Source organism: Schistocerca piceifrons, chromosome X (assembly GCF_021461385.2).
Source record: "Schistocerca piceifrons isolate TAMUIC-IGC-003096 chromosome X, iqSchPice1.1, whole genome shotgun sequence".
NCBI lineage: Eukaryota > Metazoa > Arthropoda > Insecta > Orthoptera > Acrididae > Schistocerca > Schistocerca piceifrons.
In genome coordinates, this window is record NC_060149.1 from 572,720,174 (window position 1) to 572,741,516 (window position 21,343).

The window sequence follows — 21,343 nt, forward strand, 5'->3', positions numbered from 1 at the left end:
ATTTTGCTTACGGACTGACCTCTCGGTTACGTCTCGTAAGTGTTAGATGGGTGGACTAAGCGTTCGCTCGAACTGTCCAGAATGTTCTTCAAACCAATCGCGAAAAATTGTGTCCCAGAAACATAGCGCATTGCCATCCGCAAAAATTTCGTCGTTGTTTGAGAAAATGAAGTCTATGAAAGGACGCAAACTTTCTCCAGGTAGACGAACATAAGCATTTCCTGTCAATAACCGGTTTAGTTGGACCAGAGGACCCAGTCCATCCCACGAAAACAGCTCACACCATCATGGTGCCACCATGAGCTTGCACAATTCTTTCTTGACAATTTACGTTCATGGCTTCGTGGGGTTTGAGCCACACTCGAGGCCTGACATCAATTCTTACCAACTGAAGTCGGGACTCATCCGACCAGGCCACGTTTTTCCAGTAGCTAAGGGCCAATCGATATGGTCATGAACCAAGAAAGGGCGTTGTAGGCGATGTCGTACTGTTACCAAAGGCACTCGCGTCAGTCGTCTGCTGTCAAAGCCCATTAATGCCAAATTGTGCGGCACTTCCCTAACGAATACGTTCGTTGTACGTCCCACATTGATTTCTCTGTTATTTCAAGCAGCGCTGCTTGTCTGTTAGCATTGAGAACTCTACGTGTTCGAAGCTGCTCTCGGTCGTTTAGTGAAGGCCGTCGGCAACGGCGTTGGCGGTGGTGAGAGGTAATGCCTGAAATTTGTTATTCTTTGGCACCGTCTGGAGACTGTGGATCTGGGAATATTGAATTCCCTAACGAAATGGAGTGTCTCATGCGTCTAACTCCAACTACTATTCTGCGTTCGAAGCTTCTTCCCGTCGTGTGGCCACAATGACGTCGGAAACATTTTCACGTGAATCACTTGAGTACAAATGATAGCTCCACCAATTCACTGTCCTTTTATACCTTGTGTACGCGACACTATCGCAATCAGTATATGTGCATATCGCTAACCCATGGCCTTTGGCCCCTCAGTGTATATTATATAATGCACAGTAATCTGGCAGTTGAATAATGGATCCACGTACCCACAACGATTACCAAGAACAGTCAAGAATTGACACATAAAGTACATGAGTCGGAATATGTAAGGGAAGGAAAACCTTCTAGAGAAGCTAGCACAAGTAATATAAAAAAATATATATACAAGCTTGAACTGGGTTACAAGTCAGTCTATACTCCTACATGTACTCGTGCAGTATGACGAACTAATAAAGTATGTGCTACATTAACTTCTCGAAGTGACTAAGTAGGCCACAGACCTCATAATAAGAAACATGAACCATAGGCTATATTCAAGCCTACTGTGCGTGATCCTAAGCTGGATTTTGTGGATTAAGATTTACAAATGAACATATAGTCACCAACTTTACCAGCATAACTACTTGGCTGGGTGGCTGCATAAATTTGGAAGCAACAACATTGATCCGAAATGAGTAATAGAGCAGACTGAATGAATACATGGAGTGATACTTGTCAACTCAGGAGAGTCCCACAACTTGCTGCCTCATACATGCTACATGATCCAGAAAGCAGACAGAAATGCAACTGCTATCCTACATACACAGAAAATCAGGCGAAAACTTCAATTTACACAGAGTGGCTGTGTGTCATTTCAAAGAACTTAACGTGACAGTGGCAGACATCTGAGTTAGTCATGGTGTGCTGTCTGCCTTTTGCCCCTAGATGGCAAATTCTGGAAAAACTATGCTCCTGGTTTCCACGCCAAGGAGGATTCATTGACATTCTTCAGCATTTCACGAGCCCTGATGGTGTCGGAAACTGGTGTGTCTTATTGCATTTAACTAATTTTGTACATGTGCGGTCCGCGATCTGCTGTAACTTATTGGACAAATGTTTGTTTTACACATACAATCTCAAGCAGTGACCATCTCCTTGTCCCATCGTATAAGAGACGTACCCACTATATTGGACGATTTATGAGAACCAACAGAAGCAAGAACTGTAAAATAACACGAATGTCACCACCAAGCTGCTAAATCATATGAATAATGTGGAATGAAAATGAAACTGAACACTGATTTTTATTTTCCTAACGGCCATTTCACTCCATGGACGTACCTGTGACGAGTTGCACTTGAGTATTTCATGCTCCATATAGTAGCTGAAGCTGTCTCCTTTATCGTCAAACCAACACAAGATACTTCTAGTGTTGAACAGAAACTGAATACGTCATTACCGCCTGAAGAATACAAGCCTTTCACGAGCGTATAGTAAAAGTTTGTCGGAGACCTACCACGTTGCGAAGGCGAGTAGGTAGCAGCATTATACACAAGGAATTATATTTTTCTTTCCCTCCCGGGAGGGAGAGGACGGCCACATGCAAATCTTTTTGCTCCTTTGTGTCTTTTTCTAATTTAGGTAATTCTATTATGTCATCACTTATTTGAAAATTTTTTTTCCGTCTTGGTTTCTTATCTTCGTATTCTGTTACTAACTGTGCCTTAAGCTTACTGAGGTGGTGTAGTGTCGCAGTGTACTGACGAAACCATCATTAAACATGTCAGGGTCAGCGAGTATGTATAGGTGGGTGTGCGTCTGGCGCGCCCGTATATTGAATCCCAGCGGCAAGTGGATCTTGCAGTGGCGCTGAGGAGGCTGCTAACGGCACGCTCAGACCGATAAATTAGGCCACGCTGGTGATCTGCTACACAGGTCATCTGAATACGTCACACAGTGAAACACAGCATCCTTCCCAAGTGTAGCTGGTGTCTGCAGTACGCACATGCGTGAACCGCAGGGGCTGCATCTACATCTACATTTTTACACCTACACTCCTAAAGTCACTGTATAGTGAATGGTGGAGGGCATTCCTAGTACAACTATCTTTTCCCCAGTCCATTTTCTATTCGCGAATTGTCTGTGGGAAGAAGGACTTCCGATTAGTCTCCATATTATCTCTAATTTCGCCGATTATCTCGTTGTAGTCTTATTGTAAGACTTATGTGGGATCCAGTAATATGTTGCCCGACTGTTTCCGGAAAGTATTCTCCAGGCATTTATACAGTAAACATTTCTGTGATGCACAACACCTCCCTTGTATCGACTAAACAATCCCGTGACGAAACGCACCGGTAGTCACTGGTTCTTCTCTACTATTAACCGAACCTGTAAGGGTCCGACACTGATGAGCAGCATTCATGAACCCAAGAACAAATTTCACAATAACCTAAATAAACCGAACATTTCACAGTCTTGGACATATTGTATTTTATTTGCAGAGATAATCGGTTGCAACTAGGCAGCCATCATCAGATCCAATAGTGCAACGACACAGAGGACCTTGGTGGGAAAACTTCTACGCGTCCGCTATGTCGCTACGTTACAAGATCCGATGATGGTTTTAAAGGCGAAACCAGCTATTTCTGAAAATAAGATAAAGTGTGGCCAAAACTTTGAATTCTACGATTTCCTTAGGTATCATCAGACACCTCCGAAGTTCAAAGAGTCCTCACGTATTGTTCGAAAAATTTGTTTCAATATTTACGAAAGAATTTTATAGCTTGCGAAACGTGTCACTAACTTGAAAATCGACAGTGCGTTAAAATTTCGTCGTAAGTGACATCTACACTTTCATTATTAAAAACAAAAACTAAGAAGTTCATCTACAAAACGTACAACATTAAATGCAGCTTTTTTCGAATTAAAATGGCTTAATCATAAGGGAGCAACAACATAGTCGTTTACAACGCTGAAAGGAACGAGATCAAATATGATGCTTCCGATGTTCTCATATGACCAACTATTAACTCATAGTAAACCTTCAAATTCAAACATAAACTTTAGAAGACGAAAATCATGAATATCATATGCAACCATTCCTCATATCTCCTGTGTACAAAGTTGTTGAAAAAAATTCAGTATCCGCGGATACGCGCCTGTTACTTGTGAGTAGGGTTTGATGTAAGTAGCATTTCGCTTATCGAGCAACGTTCTCACAGTGATAATTATTGAAGATCCCGGTTTCAGTCCCAGGAGGCTGATTTCTGTAACACTGGAATATAGAAGTTTTACAGTTCCTGTTAAGGATGGAGAGGTCGTAAAGAGGCATTCTGCCACTTGACAACTTGCAGTTATTCCTTCCAGTTAGCAGCCCGTGCAAGTGAAGAGGAGTCAAGTGAGGTAAACAACAACTGATAGAAACTGTCCTCAAGGTTAGTGGAGATAATTGCCGACCAGTTGAAAAATTCTTCTGTCAGAGTTCTGTAAGCCACCTCTTTCGTGGATGGTTTACGTTTGCCTAAGATTCTTGCAAGGAATCTCAGGCTGGCTTCTGCTTTTCCAGAAATTACTTTTATGTGGTCCTACTGCTTTAAGACGCTACAGGTGCTTACTCCTAGAAATTTTACCGTGGTTTCTGTTTGTAGCGGCTTATCGCCAATAGCGTAATAGAACATAAGGGGTCTCTTCGCACATTTATGCAACGTGCCTTACATTTACCTACATTAAACGTCAACTGCCAGTCTGTGCTGTGGAGAAGTGACCACGAGCATGTGCATGAGTTCCTGGGAGTTCTTGGCGGGGTTAGAAACAAACTCCCTGCATGTACAGCTATTGAATATGGGTCCACGCTGTTGCTGCTCCGTGCTCCAAAGATGCCTCTGGTTAGATTCCCGACTACGATGGCAGTTCAGCTACATCGTTTGCCCAGGCTGTAGGCGATAGAGCGGTCCCTGTGACCTGTAAAGATGTTTACACTGCCAGTTCTGACGCTAGCGTCTCCTGACGATTATCGGGAGAGGTTACGACATTTGGTTGGGAGCGATTCTAGGCGCTACAGTCTGGAATCGCGCGTTCACTACGGTCGCAGGTTCGAATCCTGCCTCGGGCATGGATGTGGGTGATGTCCTTAGGTTAGTTAGGTTTAAGTAGTTCTAAGTTCGAGGGGACTGATGACCTTCGAAGTTAAGTCCCATAGTGCTCAGAGCCATTTGAACCATCTGGTTGAGTGTCACCACTGATGTGCTGCCAAACTGTCTGCGCGATCCTTGGTTACAGCAAAAGTTAGAGGAACAGAAGAAATAGCTGTCCACCTGGTGCTGTGAGGGATTCGTCTAATACTGGAAGTGGAATGAAGTCATAAGCGACAGACCAGAGGGTCAGCAGAGCTACGTTCGAGGGCTGCGGTATTGAAAGGGATTCAGCGAGGTGACTTCAATTCGTGTATCACCTTCCCAGTGTGCAGCTAGTTCTGATGCCAAATGATGTATCCCTCTTTTGTACGCAGGATGTGCCCTAAGTGGCCCTTATGAACGCAGACGATGGCAGGCATCAATCCAGGGCGATGACGAAACTACTATGGGATAAGTGTGATCTGAGGCTTTCCGGCGTGTGTGCTGCTTAAAAGATTCTCAAGTGTACTGCCGGATCCAGTCATCGAAGTTCCACTATGTTTTGGCGAACAACCATTCCACCATCATCAGGTGGTGTTGACTGAATGAAGTATCTGCTGCTTTCAGATGGTATTTATAACTGCCGGTCCAGATATCAGATCAGACCCGCACGTGCTCGGAGAAGGGGGGGGTGTCAGGGAGTGCGTTTGGCTGCGATGATAGGGGGACAGAGTCTCAGTTGCCTTTCGTCTGCCGTCTGTGTCGCATCTCGCGTAGGGATGACACGCTCTACTCTGATGGAGCTTAGCATTGGCTCCCAAGCCTTGCTCTGTTTAAGTCCGTGTCCCTGTTTTAAATTATCAGTCACCCGGATTTCAATTGCTTCTTTGAAAATGCAGTCCCACACATTGCTGGTGGTAGCGAAGGCTTTCATCAGCTGGTTTTATTTTATGCCCATTTTCAATGCAGTGGTCCGCTGTTGCAGACTTTTTCGGATTCAGGAAGCGAGTGTGGCGCTCATGGTCTGTACATTGATCTTCAGTTGTACTGATCGTTTGCCCCATAAAAGTTTTTCCGCATTCACACGGAACTTTGATCCATGTCGTCTTTCTCTGTCCCCAATAAAGCTCGTTTTCTCACTGCTGGCGGGCGTAAAACTGGCGTTATGTGGTGTTTTCGCAGTAGTATTCCAATTTTATATGATAAATAGCCAGTAAACGGTATTAAAGCAGTCTCCTTATCGTCTACTTCCGAATTTCCGTCCTCCGTGTTGTTCTCGGTCTTCTGCATCGCAGAGCCGTCTGAATCTGTCGGTTCATGTGCCGATTATCGTGGAACACAAATTCCAGCAGCCGCAGCACTGCCGTCTGTTAGTATGAAATGGAGTACACCCCGTGTAATAGAATATTGAGCACGCTGTTTTTCTGTGAGGGATAGTGGAAGCTGGAGGTATGGAGATATAAATCTCTATGCGTTAGCTAAACATCTGAACTGAAACTGCCGTAGATTGGAAACGGTACGTTTGTGGACGTGGGTTCCCATTCAAAATATCATGTACTCACTCCCCTGTACTAGTCCCTGAAGTTTGTAACGGAAATTTCCTGTGATACAGGGAGTTCAGACAGCTCATTACTGAGTCCTGTCTCACTTTAAAATCGCGCAGCGCGAAACAGCTTACCGACGCAGCAAGCTCAGTGGGTTTAGATCAATAACGAATGCAGCCTGAGTTAGCAGCCCCACTGAATGTAATATAATCGTCTTTTACGCTAACATGTTTGTGACTAAGATGAGATGAGAGGCTGTTTATAATATTTCTTGACATAGCTGAATCAATAAAACTTTTTTATTAGTACCTCCACTCATTTCGTGACATTATGAGAAGCATGAGGTGATATTCTTGCCTGCACAATTATAGCTAATGGTTTCTTCTTCTCTTTTTGCAGTTTTCACCATCCGAAACAAGCAGCGCGAACCCTTTTGCAGGTCTGCCTCGGTAGCTGCGCGGTGAGAACAGCTAATTACTAACCAAAGGGACACGGATTCGATTCGCGGCCGGATCGGAGATCTTTCGCCCCTCAGGGACTTGTTTTTGTGTTGTCCTCGCGCTTGTATTCTCATAACTGACATATCACTATTAAGATGGCTGTGTGGGCACGTCCCGAAGGCCAATAAATTAAAAAGAAAAGAAAGGCATTGCAGTTGTTGTCTTAGTCAAAAAGACTGCTTGCCCAACACACTCTCTCTTCAAGACTTGCGGTATTTGATGTTTGACCACCCATCCTACATTTAGAGATGTGCCTTAGTGCCAATATCTGCATATATATATATATATATATATATATATATATATATATATATATATATATACATATGCAATATTTAGCACTTTTTGGTTACAAATGAAAGAACTATATTAGTGCTATAAGACATTTTGCATTATGTATGCGGTATGTCCAAGATAAAAGCCGCCCTCTCCCTAAGGAGCACCTTGTGACTTTGTTTTCATCGGCGACATTCCGACCACCCGACGTGTGTGGTTAATTGCCACAGATTCAGCTGTTGCTTGAAAGTGTCACTGTCTTTTCGTTGTACTCTGAGTTGTTCAAGTAAAGTATACGGTATTACTTGAATGAAAGAATGTGTAGAGTTGAAGCTTACTGGGCCATTTAGAAAAATTCCTTATATTTTTGTTGAATAATTCCCGAGCTCCAGAGTTTCTGCAAAAAGTTGTCATCAGAAGTTGATAACAAAATGAGGGTCCAATGTTTGATCTCTCCGATTCTAAGAGTAACCGAAAGCCGTCAGGTAGAATTTTGGAAGTGGTTGCAAACATTTTGCACAAAATTGCTGCTAGTGTGCAGAAATCTGTCAGGCGACTTTCGCAACAGACATATTCATGTCTTGGCATTCTGTACTCAGTCCTTACATTGAAAGGTCTCGGCGTTTCATGTGTTCAGACAGTACTGCCCACCAATAAATTAAGACGGTTAGACTGCCAGTGGATGCTGACACTGAAATCTCTCGGCGTTTCATGTGTTCAATCATTACTTCCCACTAATAAATTAAGTGAGTTGGTACTGCAAGTAGATGCTGAAAAATAGTGTGATTGGCGATCCCCACACTTTATTTTATGAGTGATGAAGTTTGGTTTCATCTTTCTAGGTACGTGTATAGGCCGACTACTCGCAACTGGTCCCCCGAAAACCTTGATTGTACATCGAATTCCTCTTCACGATTAAAAAATTGGAGGTTGGTCGAACAATCAGACCGATTTTCTTTGAAATTACTGTCAATACATGCGTTTATCTTCAAATCGCTGTCTCCAATACACGAAGCCTACAGAGAAGGACGCGCTATAAATTAAGTTTTGTGGCCGGACTTGTCTGCTAGTCATTTTTATGTATGAGGATATCTGAACGGATATATGTAGGGAAGTGACTTAAACGGTAGTCCAGCTTAAGGAAAACATGCTGGTGTTTGAAACAGTCGCTACTGCAGTTGTTTGAACGTGATCTCACGAGTAGAAAAATCCATATAGATACAATGCGATAATTTTCAACACATGTCACAGTTTTTAAATTATTGAAAATTTTTGAAACTACCTTTTTTTAATAATTATTTGTGATTAAATGTATTATTGGCTCTGGACCGCTATTACACGCTATTATATGCAAGCGATCATAAAATGACACCTAGATGCAGTTTTAAACGTAGCTGAAAGCTTGCACCTGCATTATTCTTCCAATATTGCAAATCCCATCAAATATCTGTTCATGCCCAAGTTATTATTTAACGTCTCCAGTAACTGACTAGATAAATGTAGGCTAACAGTGAACAAGGTAGAGCAGGAAATTGGTTTTGTTCTTTTTAGAGGGACCATTATGTCAGTCGCTTTCACGCGTTTAAGGGATCCACGGGAAAACTAAATCGGGATGGCAGAACGGGTACTGGAATCGCACAGCTTCCTAATGAAATCCAGTGCGTTAAGCACTATCCAATCTCACTCGCTCCTATTTTCTAGCCCTGACTGCTTCACTTGCACAAATTTGCTTTGTATTTCCGAAAGCTTACAAAACTATGAGCAGTCTACTACTGAACAATCCTACCATTAGCATCTTCGCTTCGTGTTCTAACTCTTCCTTCCGTATTACGTATGCCAAAGTAATACTGAGTACAAAATCACTACATTTTGTCGCGTTTCTCTCAAATAAGTTGAGAAGTACCGCTTCGGCAACACTCATTGTTTTAATAAGTGCAATAAGTTGACGGGATGTAGCCCTGAGATTAATTAACGTATATGTGGTAAACGAGTCACGTGAGCATCACTTAACAGCGTGTATCATTTGACAAAAGCTTGTACCATTTCATTTGATTTTCCTATAAGACGAAAGTGTCACACAAAAAATTTCACAATACACTAAATAAGTCGTGCAATTCACGGTCTTGGTCATATTTTATTTTATTTGCAGAAATAATAAGTTTATCATCCGATATTATAGTGCAGCGACAGAAAGGACTCTTAAAGAGTAAATTGCTACGCGTCCGCTACGTCGCTACGTTCTGTCTGATGATGGCTTTAAAGGAAATGCGGATTATTTCTGAAAATAAAATAAAGTGTGCCCAAAACTTTGAATACGATTTCTTTAGGTATTTAGGTCATCAGACGCCTACAGAGTTCAAAGATATTGTTGGCAAAATCCCTTTCAATAGTTACGAAAGAATGTATCATGAACATGAAAATCTACAGTGCATTAAAATTTGTCCTAAGTGGCCTCTGCGCTCTCACTGTCAAAAATATAAACTAAATAGTTCATCTACCGACCGCACAACATTAAATGCAGCTGTTTCATATCAAAATGGCTTAATCATAAGGGAACAACAACACAGTCATTTACAACGTTAAAAGGGATTAGATCAAATGTGTGCTTCCGATGTTCACATACGAGCAACCATTTATTCGTAGTACACCTTCAAATCATAGTGCACAAACTTTAGAAGACGAAAATAATTTATACTAGATGCAGCCATTCGTCACATCTGCTACGTACCAACGGGTTAAGGCTGTTCTAAAAATTTCCATATCCGCGGATACGTGCCTGTTACTTGCGAATATGGCACAGACGTAAGCTGCATTTCGCTCATTGATCAACATTTTCATAGTGATAATTATTGCAGGTTTCTGTCAGATCCCAGTTTCAATCCTATGAGGCTAACACCCTTAACACTGAAGTACAGAAGTTTCACATTTTCCGTTAAAGCCACAGAGGTCGTCAAGAGACACTGTGCCACGCGACAGTTGGCAGCCTTTTCCGCCAGTCAGTGTCCCACACAGATGTAAAGAAGTCAACTGTGGGCGGTAGCAACTGATAAAAACGGTCCTCAAGGCTAGTGTAAATAACTATAGATATTTGGATCGCGAGATCGTACAGTCAATTATTGAGCCGATTGCCAGAATGGAAACGCAACTGACGTCGGTATAGCGCAAAAGGAACTCGAGAAATCTTAGGCTAGATCAAGCGCTGGAAACAGCCTTTACTACTTCAGATGTATTATTTATACAAGGAAACGAAAACCCTAATGAACGAACAATGAGAGGTGTGTCCCGATAGCAGTCATAGAACCAGTAGTGTGAATGTGCAAAATGTTGCCAGATAAGCATTTGTCCCAGCATTTGTCAGGATAGTATGGGTTTAGCCGACCGGTTGTGGCCGAGCGGTTCTAGGCGTTTCAGTCTGGAACCGCGCGACCGCTACGGCCGCAGGTTCGAATTCTGCCTCGGGCATGGATGTGTGTGATGTCCTTAGGTTAGTTAGGTTTAAGTAGTTCTAAGTTCTAGGGGACTGATGACCTGAGATGTTAAGTCCCATAGTGCTCAGAGCCATTTGAACCATTTGATAGTATGGGTTAGCACATCGCCTCTTGTTCACATCCGATAATATGGTGAGCACCCGCTATATTTCTGGCAAGTTATGCCGGTGGTTTTCCCCCATTTTCGAGGTTTCCATGGTGTTTTCTTTCAACAAGATGTTATCAGCTGCTGGAAAACTGATTATAGATTCAGGAACAGTTTTGCATTGGTGGAAAGTAATTTTTCTTTATGTTCTTGACTATGAGTATAGAGGGTCAGTCACCTACAAGTTGCACCACAACTATTGTGGAGATGGAAAGTGCTATTGAAGTTCAGTTTTCACAGAACTAATTGGTAGTCAGTGGCCCATATTATTTGCCAATTGTAATAATACTTGGAAAGTTCATTTTTTGTGCAAACTTACACTTTAAAAAATGGAACAATGCCTGTTGACATTAACAAACTAAAAGTAGAGTAAATTAGAAAGTTAGTGGTGTTTGTTGCAAGGTTCTAGTGTGAGTCATTTATGAGATATCGTATTTTGAAAAGTTTCCGCACTGACACTTGTTTGTGTCATTCAACCTGCGTAGTTTTTGGGCACGATGTTGTTATGTTTGCTTGCAGCGTGCTTGTGTGTTCCTTAAGCGCACAGCTGCTTCCTAGACAGTGCGTGACAATCCAAGCAGTAGGTTGTGACTGAACGATGGGATCTATCGACGCAGAAAGAGTTGACAAGCTCATGGCGTGTGGAGGGTGTTGGGAGAATGCAGTTCATACTTGTATGGTGTATGCAGCAAGGTATCCCAATAGACATCAACCATCTCGGCAATTGTTTATCAATCTCTTCAATCACTTACGTGAAATTGGTAGTGTAGCACTTACAAAACGGAACAGGCTACAGCTCTCGGCTGTGATACGAATGCATCTACAGAGTGGCGAATTAAGTGGTTGATCTTTTCTGCGTATTTCATGTAGTGTATTTGTTAAATTTCGTGCTAGTTTCTCTGTTTAAGAAGCTTAATCTCGCGTTTTTGTAAGTGTAAATTCATACAGTCTTTAGCGCAATAGCTGTTCACTGAACAGCCAGCTACGTAGCTCTTGTGACTGAGTAAGTCGGGATTAGGGGTACACGTAGCATGGAAGGTCAAGACCCCTATAATGTCACTCCTTAAACACAACTACCAAATCAGTAAATTAACAATTTATTCAAAGACAATATTTATAAGACAGCCGTGCTTCGGTAGCTCAGATGGTAGAGCACTTGCCCGCGAAAGGCAAAGGTCCCGAGTTCGAGTCTCGGTCGGGCACACAGTTTTAATCTGCCAGGAAGTTTCATATCAGCGCATACTCCGCTGCAGAGTGAAAATCTCATTCTGGCATCAGTTAATATAAGTTAAGAGATCAATAAACAATACCAATATATGAAGAATCAATTGCACTTTACTAGTACTGAATAAGTGCATTCAAATAAATGCACGCGTATTAAGTTCTGCGTACAAATGATTGCCTTTTACAGAGTACTGGCCATTACTATTAGCTGAGCGAGTGCTTTCAAATAAATGCACGTATATAAAGGAACTACGTACAAATGACTAGCTTTACAGAATATGAGTCTCTGCTAATAACTGAATAAGCGCTTTCAGTAGAAGTGGCCCAAATTTTACAGCAATATACAAGGGACGTTGACTTGATGGCGATCAAAATACACTGATAATCTCATACAGACAATACATAAACTTCTGGATACAGTCACCCCCCCCCAAAAAAAAAAAATAAAACACACATTCGAGCTAATCAGCTTCGTAATAGTAATCCAACCAGCGGATTTTTAAATAGAAATAGTAACAGCTGATCTCCATGCAGTTACACACTCTGCTGGCTGCTCTTACTTCAACAACACTTACATTAGGGCAACCAAGCAACAAGTATACTCGCTGCAACGCAAATCGTTCAACGAAACGAAGGCACCAAAATCATTTACACCTTCGATGGAGAGCATTGTTCGAGATGGTCTCCAGGGATGGGTCTCCCCGAGAAAACAGGCGCCAAAGCAATGCGACGAACAGCGCGCGGAGTTGACTATCAGGCAGGTTCACCACAAACTCGCGACCAGCTTACGAGGTAGACCCGCCGTGCAGCTGCTGGCCAAGTACATGTGTTTTTCTTTTTCGTCCACGCAAGCACGTCCTTGCGCCTCATAGCGAGTCCAACACCGACTGGCCCGAGCGCCAAACACCCACGCGATCACAACAGGGGCAAATATCCTAGTACAGCTGGGTAATCGATAGTCGTACCAAAGAGCTGGTGTGTCAGAAAAGGCGCACCAGGGCTCGGCTCTTTAACACACCGGCGTCCTTTAGTGTCACATCAGGAGGGTAGCAAGTCTCATATTTAGGATTGTCTGCTCTTCTAGTTCACTTCTTCATTTAGTTCTGCTAGGATGGGTAAGACGTGGGCATGCTGTGTACGGACGCAGGAGGAGGTGGCTTTAGTTTGCGTACAGCTCAATGTGCTGTTGTCAACAGTCAGTCACTTTCAGGCTGCTGCCTCTGTGTGTAGCGGTGGCAAAGAATCAGGCGTGTCGCATGGGACACCTCATGTATCACTTGTTTTGCCCACGGGCTCTGCTTCTGAGGCACCTCCTAGTCCCCATGATGCGGTACATCCGCCCTCACAGCAGGGTGAGTAGCGGGTGGTAACCCGTTCGTGTCGCTCGAGGCGCAGGGCCAATGTGGAGACTGGCAGCCTGGCCTTGACCATTCACCCTGTCTGTGGACATGTGGTCGCTCCTTCAGCAGGGTGCAGGGTCCGAGCAGAGACATGGGGGCAGGGGTTTACTGGTTATTGGGAGCACCAATGTTAGCCGCGTCATGGAGCCCCTTGTTGTAACCACAGGAACAAGCCAAGTCTAATTGCAGTACCTTGAGAATAGTACGTAGGAAGAAGTTAAAGTTGTAGCGCTGGACGCCAGGCGTGGCCGAGGGGTCAGCCGAGGCGGCAGTCAAACTGCTGGGCAGTGGCGCTTGATAAGAAAGCAAACAGCCAGCAGATACAAACGAAGGTCTGTCTAGGGACTCATGATAAGCAATCAATTAAAAAGTATCAACAGTAAGCATTCCTGGCTAGAGAGTGGGAGTGGAGAGAGAAAGAAAGAGGGCCCTTGGTGGGGACCGCACTACGTCATGAGGAGCCAATGAAGGGCTCAGGACGCAGTGCGTGACCATATAGGGAGAGGCGCCTCTGCCCCTCCACTCAGCCTCTGAAGAACAATAGCAACAACAATGTTTTAACGATACCAAATAAGGACACGTTGCCTTCGACGCTACGTCAGGCCAAGCGCTGGCGGGGTCGAAGGGGAAACGCTAACAAAACCCGAGAGCACGCCGCTCTGAGGTCTTGTCGTGTCGGGTCTTGTCTGGTGAGGGCGAAGAGTTAGATAGCAGCAGCCGACTTGGGCTGGGGAACGGGCTGTAGGCAGGCAGCCGGAGATGGTCGCTGGAGAGCGTTAAGGCGTAGCCGCGGGACTCTAACGTAGGGTGTTAAGAAACGTTGCAGAACTTCTAGTAGGCAGTCGGAACGGTGGAGTCAGTCACCGTCTCTGTGTTAGACTTGGCCTTCTTGTGAATGCAATCACCGCGCAGTTAGGGTGAGCTGTATTCAGTTAGAATAAACTGCAATTTGTTAAAGTTATCAAGACTTTAATTTCTACCATCTTCCTAGCCTTGTGAAAACCAGGGATTTCTACATCTTAGCCAGATCAAAAAGTCTCCCTCTCACTAAGGTCAACCGGCTAAAATCCCATCCACGAACCGTGTCGCTCAATCCCTCGCAATACCCACGTTTGGGACGCGACAAAAATAAAAAACTTTTTGGTGCCAGGTGTGGGGTTATCACAAAGGCGCATAGGCTCCTACCTCCAGGAGACATTAGATTTTGCTACAGCGACTGTGGCAATTGGCAGGAAGTTGTGGCGACTCGCAACTTTCAGCATTAGTAGCACCAGTCCAGAAAGGTAGTCCTCGCGGGTGCAGGGCGACGCAGGACAGCGGCAGCGCGACGCGGAGCGACGAGGCACAGAGGTGCCTAAACAGCCAGCGTTCGAGTCCGAGGGTCCGGGCCGAGCAGCAGCAGAAGCGGCTGCAGCCGTAGCAGCGGCAACCGAGGAGAGCGACGGGGTCGGCACAGCCCAGCAGAGCGGCGGCCGGCGCATCGCAGCAGCGCGGGACAGCGCGGGCGCAGAGACAGCGCGGAGCAGCGCGGAACAGCGCGGACAGCGCGGGCACAAAGAGAGCGCGGAGCAGCGCGGGACAGCGCGGGCACAAAGAGGGCGCGAAGCAGCGCAGGACGACGCGAGCCAACAGAGCAGACGGCGCACCACAAGAGAAGCGGTACTTGTAAAACTGTATTAAGAATATTGTATTTTGTTGTGTAAAGTGTTAACTTAGTTAAGATGCCCCTAACTAATGAAGTTGCGTTATCCTCCACTAGTGGTAAGATGTCAGTAAAGGAGGCCCTATGTATTGTGTCGAAAGTGTTCGAAGGGAACAAGAAGGATTTAAGAGAATTTATCGAAAATGTAGATGCAGCTTTTGAATTAGTAAAGCCTGAGGAACACGAAAGATTATTGAAGTTCGTTAAAGCAAAGATAACCGGTGAGGTCAGGTCGAGATTGCAGGTGCGTGAACGCAGAGGTACGTGGCAAGAGGTGAAACGCGTTTTAGAGGAAAATTATGCCAATAAGCGTACTATAGACTACTACGCATGTAAAATTTTCCAAGCCAGACAGGGACAAGGGGAACCGATAGCAATGTGGGCAAGCAGAATTGATGAAATGCAGAGAGACTTTCGCGAAGCGGTAAACAGAGTTACGGCCAGAGAAAACTTGAGAGGTGCAATAGAACTAGTTGATTCCTTAGGAAGAGCGTGCTTTATACAGGGTTTAAGTAATGATAGAATACAAACAATAGTGAGAAGCAGAGGCGATGAAATTACGTTGGCAGCAGCAGTGGAGTTGGTACTGCAGGAAGAGAGTGCGATATTGTCCATGAAAGAGCGGGGACTAGCCCCGAGGGTAACGTACACTCGAAATAAAGAAGCTGTAAAAAACATGAGAGAAAGTAAAGAGTTGAAATGTTTCAATTGTGGGCTGAGGGGTCACATAGCCAGCAAGTGTAGGAAAAGCAGGCCAGAGCATAGAGTACGAGCCATGATGGGTAAAGAATTTACAAACTTTTGCTATGGGTGTGACAAGCCGGGACACACAGACATGGAATGCAGGGTGCGGTTAAGGAAAGTTCACCCGATAGATGTAAGGGAATTCAGAGGGAATCACAGAGAAACCGATGGAGGGTTACGAGAGTGGAGATGTCCACAGTGTAATTTACCAGGGAACTGCGGAGTTCCGTGCACAAGAGTAAAAGATGTTGCGTGCTTTAAGTGTAAGCGGCAGGGCCACTACGCGAAGGATTGCCACGAAGGGCCCTGGCACGCCTGGAGAGAAGGCAGGGTGGCAGTATCGAGTAAAACAGGAAAGGTGGTACAGGGAAACTAAGAGGCGGCAAGGCCGCGCAGTCGGGCCTTGTTGCGATAGGTAAACCCACAGTGAGGGTAATCGACTGTGCAACAGAAAACGACGTGGTCGTATTGTACTGCGTAGAACTAAAGAAGTATTTAAAGTTACTAATAGACACAGGAGCACAATTATGTTTGCTAAAGAGGACGAGTATTCCGGTAAAGAGTATGCTTGGAATCAATGAAACAGAAAAGCTTCGGTTAAAAGGTGTAACGAGTGAAGCCGTTAGCACAATAGGCACGGTACAAATAAACTTAAGTATAGACGGATCTGAAAAGGTGAGACAGAAATTTCACGTGTACGGTAGAGGTCTAGACATTCCGTACGAGGGATTGATAGGGAGAAATTTCTTAACACAGCATAGAGTCAAGCTGGACTATGCGGGTAAAGTAATAAGACTAAAAGGGCGAGATATACCCTTAGTAGTAGAGGAAGAACCAAAGGGACAAGAGATAGAAGCAGATTCAGAAATAGGCGGGGAGATAGGGCCCCGGGAAGAAAGAATAATGTTGTTGAAAGTGGACGAAAAGGTACCACGGGGAATCGAAAGAGAAATGGTCATACCGAGGGAGGAGATTGCACAAGGGGTGCATGTACCTGAGTCCTTAGTAAAAGTGCGAAATGGGAAATGCATAGTAAGTGCATTGAGCGTGTCAGAGGACAGAGTTCGACTAGGAAATGTCAGATTAATAACGGAAGAGTTAGAAAGAATAGCGAAAGTACGCGAGGTAAAATGTAGCACTGAGGCAGTAGGTAAGACGGAAAGTCGTGCTAGTGTGTTGCGAAGGCAACTCAGAATGGATCATTTGAACGTCGAAGAAAAGAGCGCTCTAGCAGAGGTCTGCACGGACTACGGAGATGTATTTCATCTACCGGGGGACAAACTGTCCTATACTTCTGCAGTGAAACATAGCATACCGATTGCGCCGGAACACGCGGGGAAGGTAGTGAACGCTAGACCGTACAGGATCCCTGAAGCGCAAAAGGAAGTGCTAAAAGAGCAGATAGAACAAATGCTGAAGGATGACATAATTGTCGAAAGCAAGAGCGCATGGAACGCACCGTTACTGTTAGTTCCAAAGAAGTTGGATACAAGTGGCAAGCAGAAATGGAGAGTAGTAGTGGACTACCGACAATTAAATGACATCACGATAGGCGATGCATTTCCACTACCGAATATCTCCGATATCCTGGATCAATTAGGGCAAGCCAAGTACTTCTCGACGCTTGACCTCGCAAGCGGGTACCATCAAATATTGACGGACGAGAAGGACAGAGAGAAAACGGCATTCAGCTCAAACTATCAACATTACGAATACAAAAGAATGCCGATGGGAATGAAAGGAGCCCCAGGATGTTTCCAGAGACTAATGAACACAGTATTGGCAGGTTTACAAGGTGTTAAATGTTTTGTCTATTTGGACGACACAGTATGTTATGGGAAAAACCTGCAGGAGCATAACAAAAAACTCCGGGAAATATTTGACAGGTTGCGAGAGCACAATTTGAAGTTGCAACCGGACGAGTGTGAATTTCTGAGGAAGGAGGTAATCTTCCTAGGTCATTGCATCACGGACAAGGGAATATCGCCGGATATGGCAAAGGTGGAGAAGGTGAAGTTCTTCCCACAGCCGAGAACAACAAAAGAACTAAAAGAGTTTCTAGGATTGATAGGGTACTATCGACGTTTCATTGCAAATTTCAGCAAAATTGCGAAACCTCTCCATGAGCTCTTAAAGAAAGGAGTAGAATACCAATGGGGAGAACGACAGAAGAATGCGTTCGAGGAACTGAAAGAGAAATTAGTGAATCCTCCGTTACTTCAGTATCCCGACTTTACGAAACCGTTTATAATCACAACGGATGCGAGTAACGCAGCGTTGGGAGCCGTGTTATCGCAAGGGAAAAAGATTGGCGAAGACTTGCCGATTGCATATGCATCAAGAGCACTGAACAAAGCAGAACTGAACTATAGTACAACGGAAAAAGAGTTGTTGGCTATAGTGTACGCGGTAAAGCAGTTTAGACCATACGTGTATGGGCGAAAATTCACAGTGGTGACAGACCATAAGCCACTAACATGGATATCTAGTGTGAAGGATCCGAGCTCGAGGCTCCTAAAGTGGAGACTGAAGCTCGAAGAGTACGACTACGAAGTAGTATATAAGCCAGGAAGGCTAAACAGTAATGCGGACGCGTTAAGCCGGATAAGGCAGGAAGGAAAGGAAGAGATAAGTTCAAAGCGAAATGTGGAGGCAGAAAGAACCTCCGTAGCACAAGCTGAGGCGGAACAGAGTTCCGTAAACGTGCGGCAAGCGCAAGTGTCAGGTGAGATAGACCAGGAAACAAATAGTAATGAGGAAATTAGCCCCGAAGAAAAGGAAAGTATATTAAAGGAGATGCACGATAATCCCTTGGGAGGGCACCAGGGAATGCATAGGACATTCGAGAGGATAAAAGCGTACAAGCAGTGGCGCGGAATGAAGCGGGACATTGAAAATTATATTAGGAAGTGTCCATCATGTCAAAAGAACAAAAACACACAAATGAAAACAAGGATGCCTTTAGAAATTACAGACACAGCTGAAACAGTATTTGAAAAATGTGCAATGGATATAGTGGGTCCACTAGATGTATCTAGTACAGGGAAAAAGTACATGCTAACATTCCAAGACGATCTGAGTAAATTCACAGTAGCAGTCCCTATTGACAAGCATGACGCTGAAACTGTAGCAGAAGCATTTGTAGAAAATATAGTATTAAGGTATGGGATTCCATCAGTTTTGTTAACAGATCAAGGATCGAATTTTCTGAGTGATGTGTTTAAAAGTGTATGTAAATTGTTGAAGGTAAAACGTATAAATACTACAGCGTACCACCCTGAGTCAAATGGTGCTCTAGAAAGGAGTCATAGAACAATCGTAGAATATCTCAGACACTTTGTAACAGGAGATCAAAGTTCATGGGACAAATGGGTGCCGTATGCAATTTTTGTGTTCAACACTACACCACACAGCAGCACAGGTTATACACCATTCGAGTTAATGTACGGAAGGAAGGTTAACATACCAGGAGTACTGCAGCAAGAAACACCGCAGGTAAGTTACGATTATGATTCGTATGTCAATAAGCTAAGAGCAAGAATGCAGGAAGCCCATAGAGTGGCTAGGGATTCTATTATAAGGAGTAAGGTAATCAGTAAGGGACAGTATGATCTGAAGCAGAACCCAAAAGAATTTAATGTAGGGGACAAGGGGTTATTACACGACGAATCAGTGAGACGTGGTAGATCTCGGAAACTAGATTCGCAATGGAGAGGTCCATTTGAAGTGTTCAACGTGGAAGGTCCTAACGTAGTCATAAGGGTTAAGAGAAATAAGGAAACAAAAGTACATGCCAACAGGCTGAAACAGTTCTTTTAAAATTTGAGGTATGGCACTCAAGTGGCAAGTGGTGCAACTCATCATAGTGGTAGCAACATACAGCTTCGTTGCATCAGGATACGAAACGAACGATTTCAAAGTGACCTCAATACCAAGTTCATCAGGACTATATTACGATCACGTAGGACAAATAGAGATATACAGTACCACATGGAGAATAGTCACATATGTTAAAAGATTTCAAAAAGCAGAGAGGTACGGTAAGGCAGCGGTACAGAGGTGCCGTGACACATTGAAACAACTAAACGTTGGATTAATAGAATGTAGAGTATTAGATCAGCAAGTTACACATCACGTAGAAAAGATTACAGGGTTACAGCAACTCGTACAGCAACTCACAAAACACGAAACCAGAAGAAAGAGAGGAGTATTCAACTTCGTCGGACAGGTAAGTAAGATACTGTTCGGAACATTGGACGAAGCGGACGCAGCATACTATAAGGAAAGAATAGATGCTATGGAAAAGAACTCGGAAGGGTTGCTGAGGTTAACTAAGGAACAAGTGGCAGTGGTAAGGGCCACATTAGCGGGAGTAAACAGAACAGTATATACACTAGAATCAAATGAACACATTCTAAGGACAGGCATGCAGAGACTAGAAAGGTTCATGAAGGAATACCTAAAGGAAACAGATATGGGTTTCAAACGAGTAGCAACTTTTGCCACTGTAACGGAACAAGTATTACAATTAGCGGCAGTGTTTGGCCAAATCGAAGAAGAGTACGAGCAAATGATAAATGCCATTGTAAATGCTCAAAAGGGAATACTTCAGCCTCACATCATTAATCCAGTACAAATTGTAAAGTATCTAAGTTTAATCCGAGACGAATTAAAGGACGTGAAGTTTCCTGTCCCTCTCGCGGAGCCATCAGGCTACCTCTTGTTAAGAATAATTGATTTAGATGTTTTCATTTCCGGTAGCATACTAGGGTACGTAATTAATATTCCTTTAATAGATAATAATAATTTCAATTTGTACAGAGTTCTCCCATTACCAAAGGATATTCCAAATATGAAAGGAAGGTACATATACATACAGCCAGAGAAAGAATTTCTACTGATAGATGAATCCAAAAGGCAGTACGCGAAACTTTCTGCGGATGATCTAAAATGTAAAGAATTGAGTAAGAACAGAAGACTGTGCAGACAGTCATTCGCATTGCTATCGACATTCGACCATGAGGAATGCGAAGCCAAATTATTACAACCGGTAAGAGAAATTCCGGAAGATTGTGTGCGAAAAATTGTCGCACCCATCTAAACAGTAACGAATGGCTATATGTAGCTCCTAAGGAAGAAGGACTGACAATACTATGTGGAGAGGAACCCCCGAAGGATTTATTAATGAAAGGGGTAGGAAAGATAAGTTTTTATAGTAAATGTAAAGGGTATGGAACGAGGGTGTTCATACAAACAGATAGAGTGATTCATAGTAACGTAACAAAGAAAGATACAATATCTCAAATTAATTTAGAATTTGACTGTTGTGTTGTAAACGAAGAAAAGAAAAATGTCTCAATGCTAACGTTAGATTTACCATTGGAGCAAGTAGTAACACAATTAGACGACTTGAAAGTCGCTGGGAAAAGGTTGGACGATGT

The 21,343-nt window shown here is 43.8% G+C and overlaps 1 protein-coding gene across 1 annotated transcript; it reads left to right on the plus strand.

The window, feature by feature from the left end:
- The first annotated feature begins 15,222 nt into the window (after nt 1-15,222).
- Nucleotides 15,223-16,278, plus strand: LOC124722524. Its single transcript, XM_047247674.1, has one exon. The coding sequence runs from the start codon at nt 15,223-15,225 to the stop codon at nt 16,276-16,278; it is 1,056 nt and encodes a 351-aa protein (XP_047103630.1).
- Nucleotides 16,279-21,343: the final 5,065 nt, after the last annotated feature.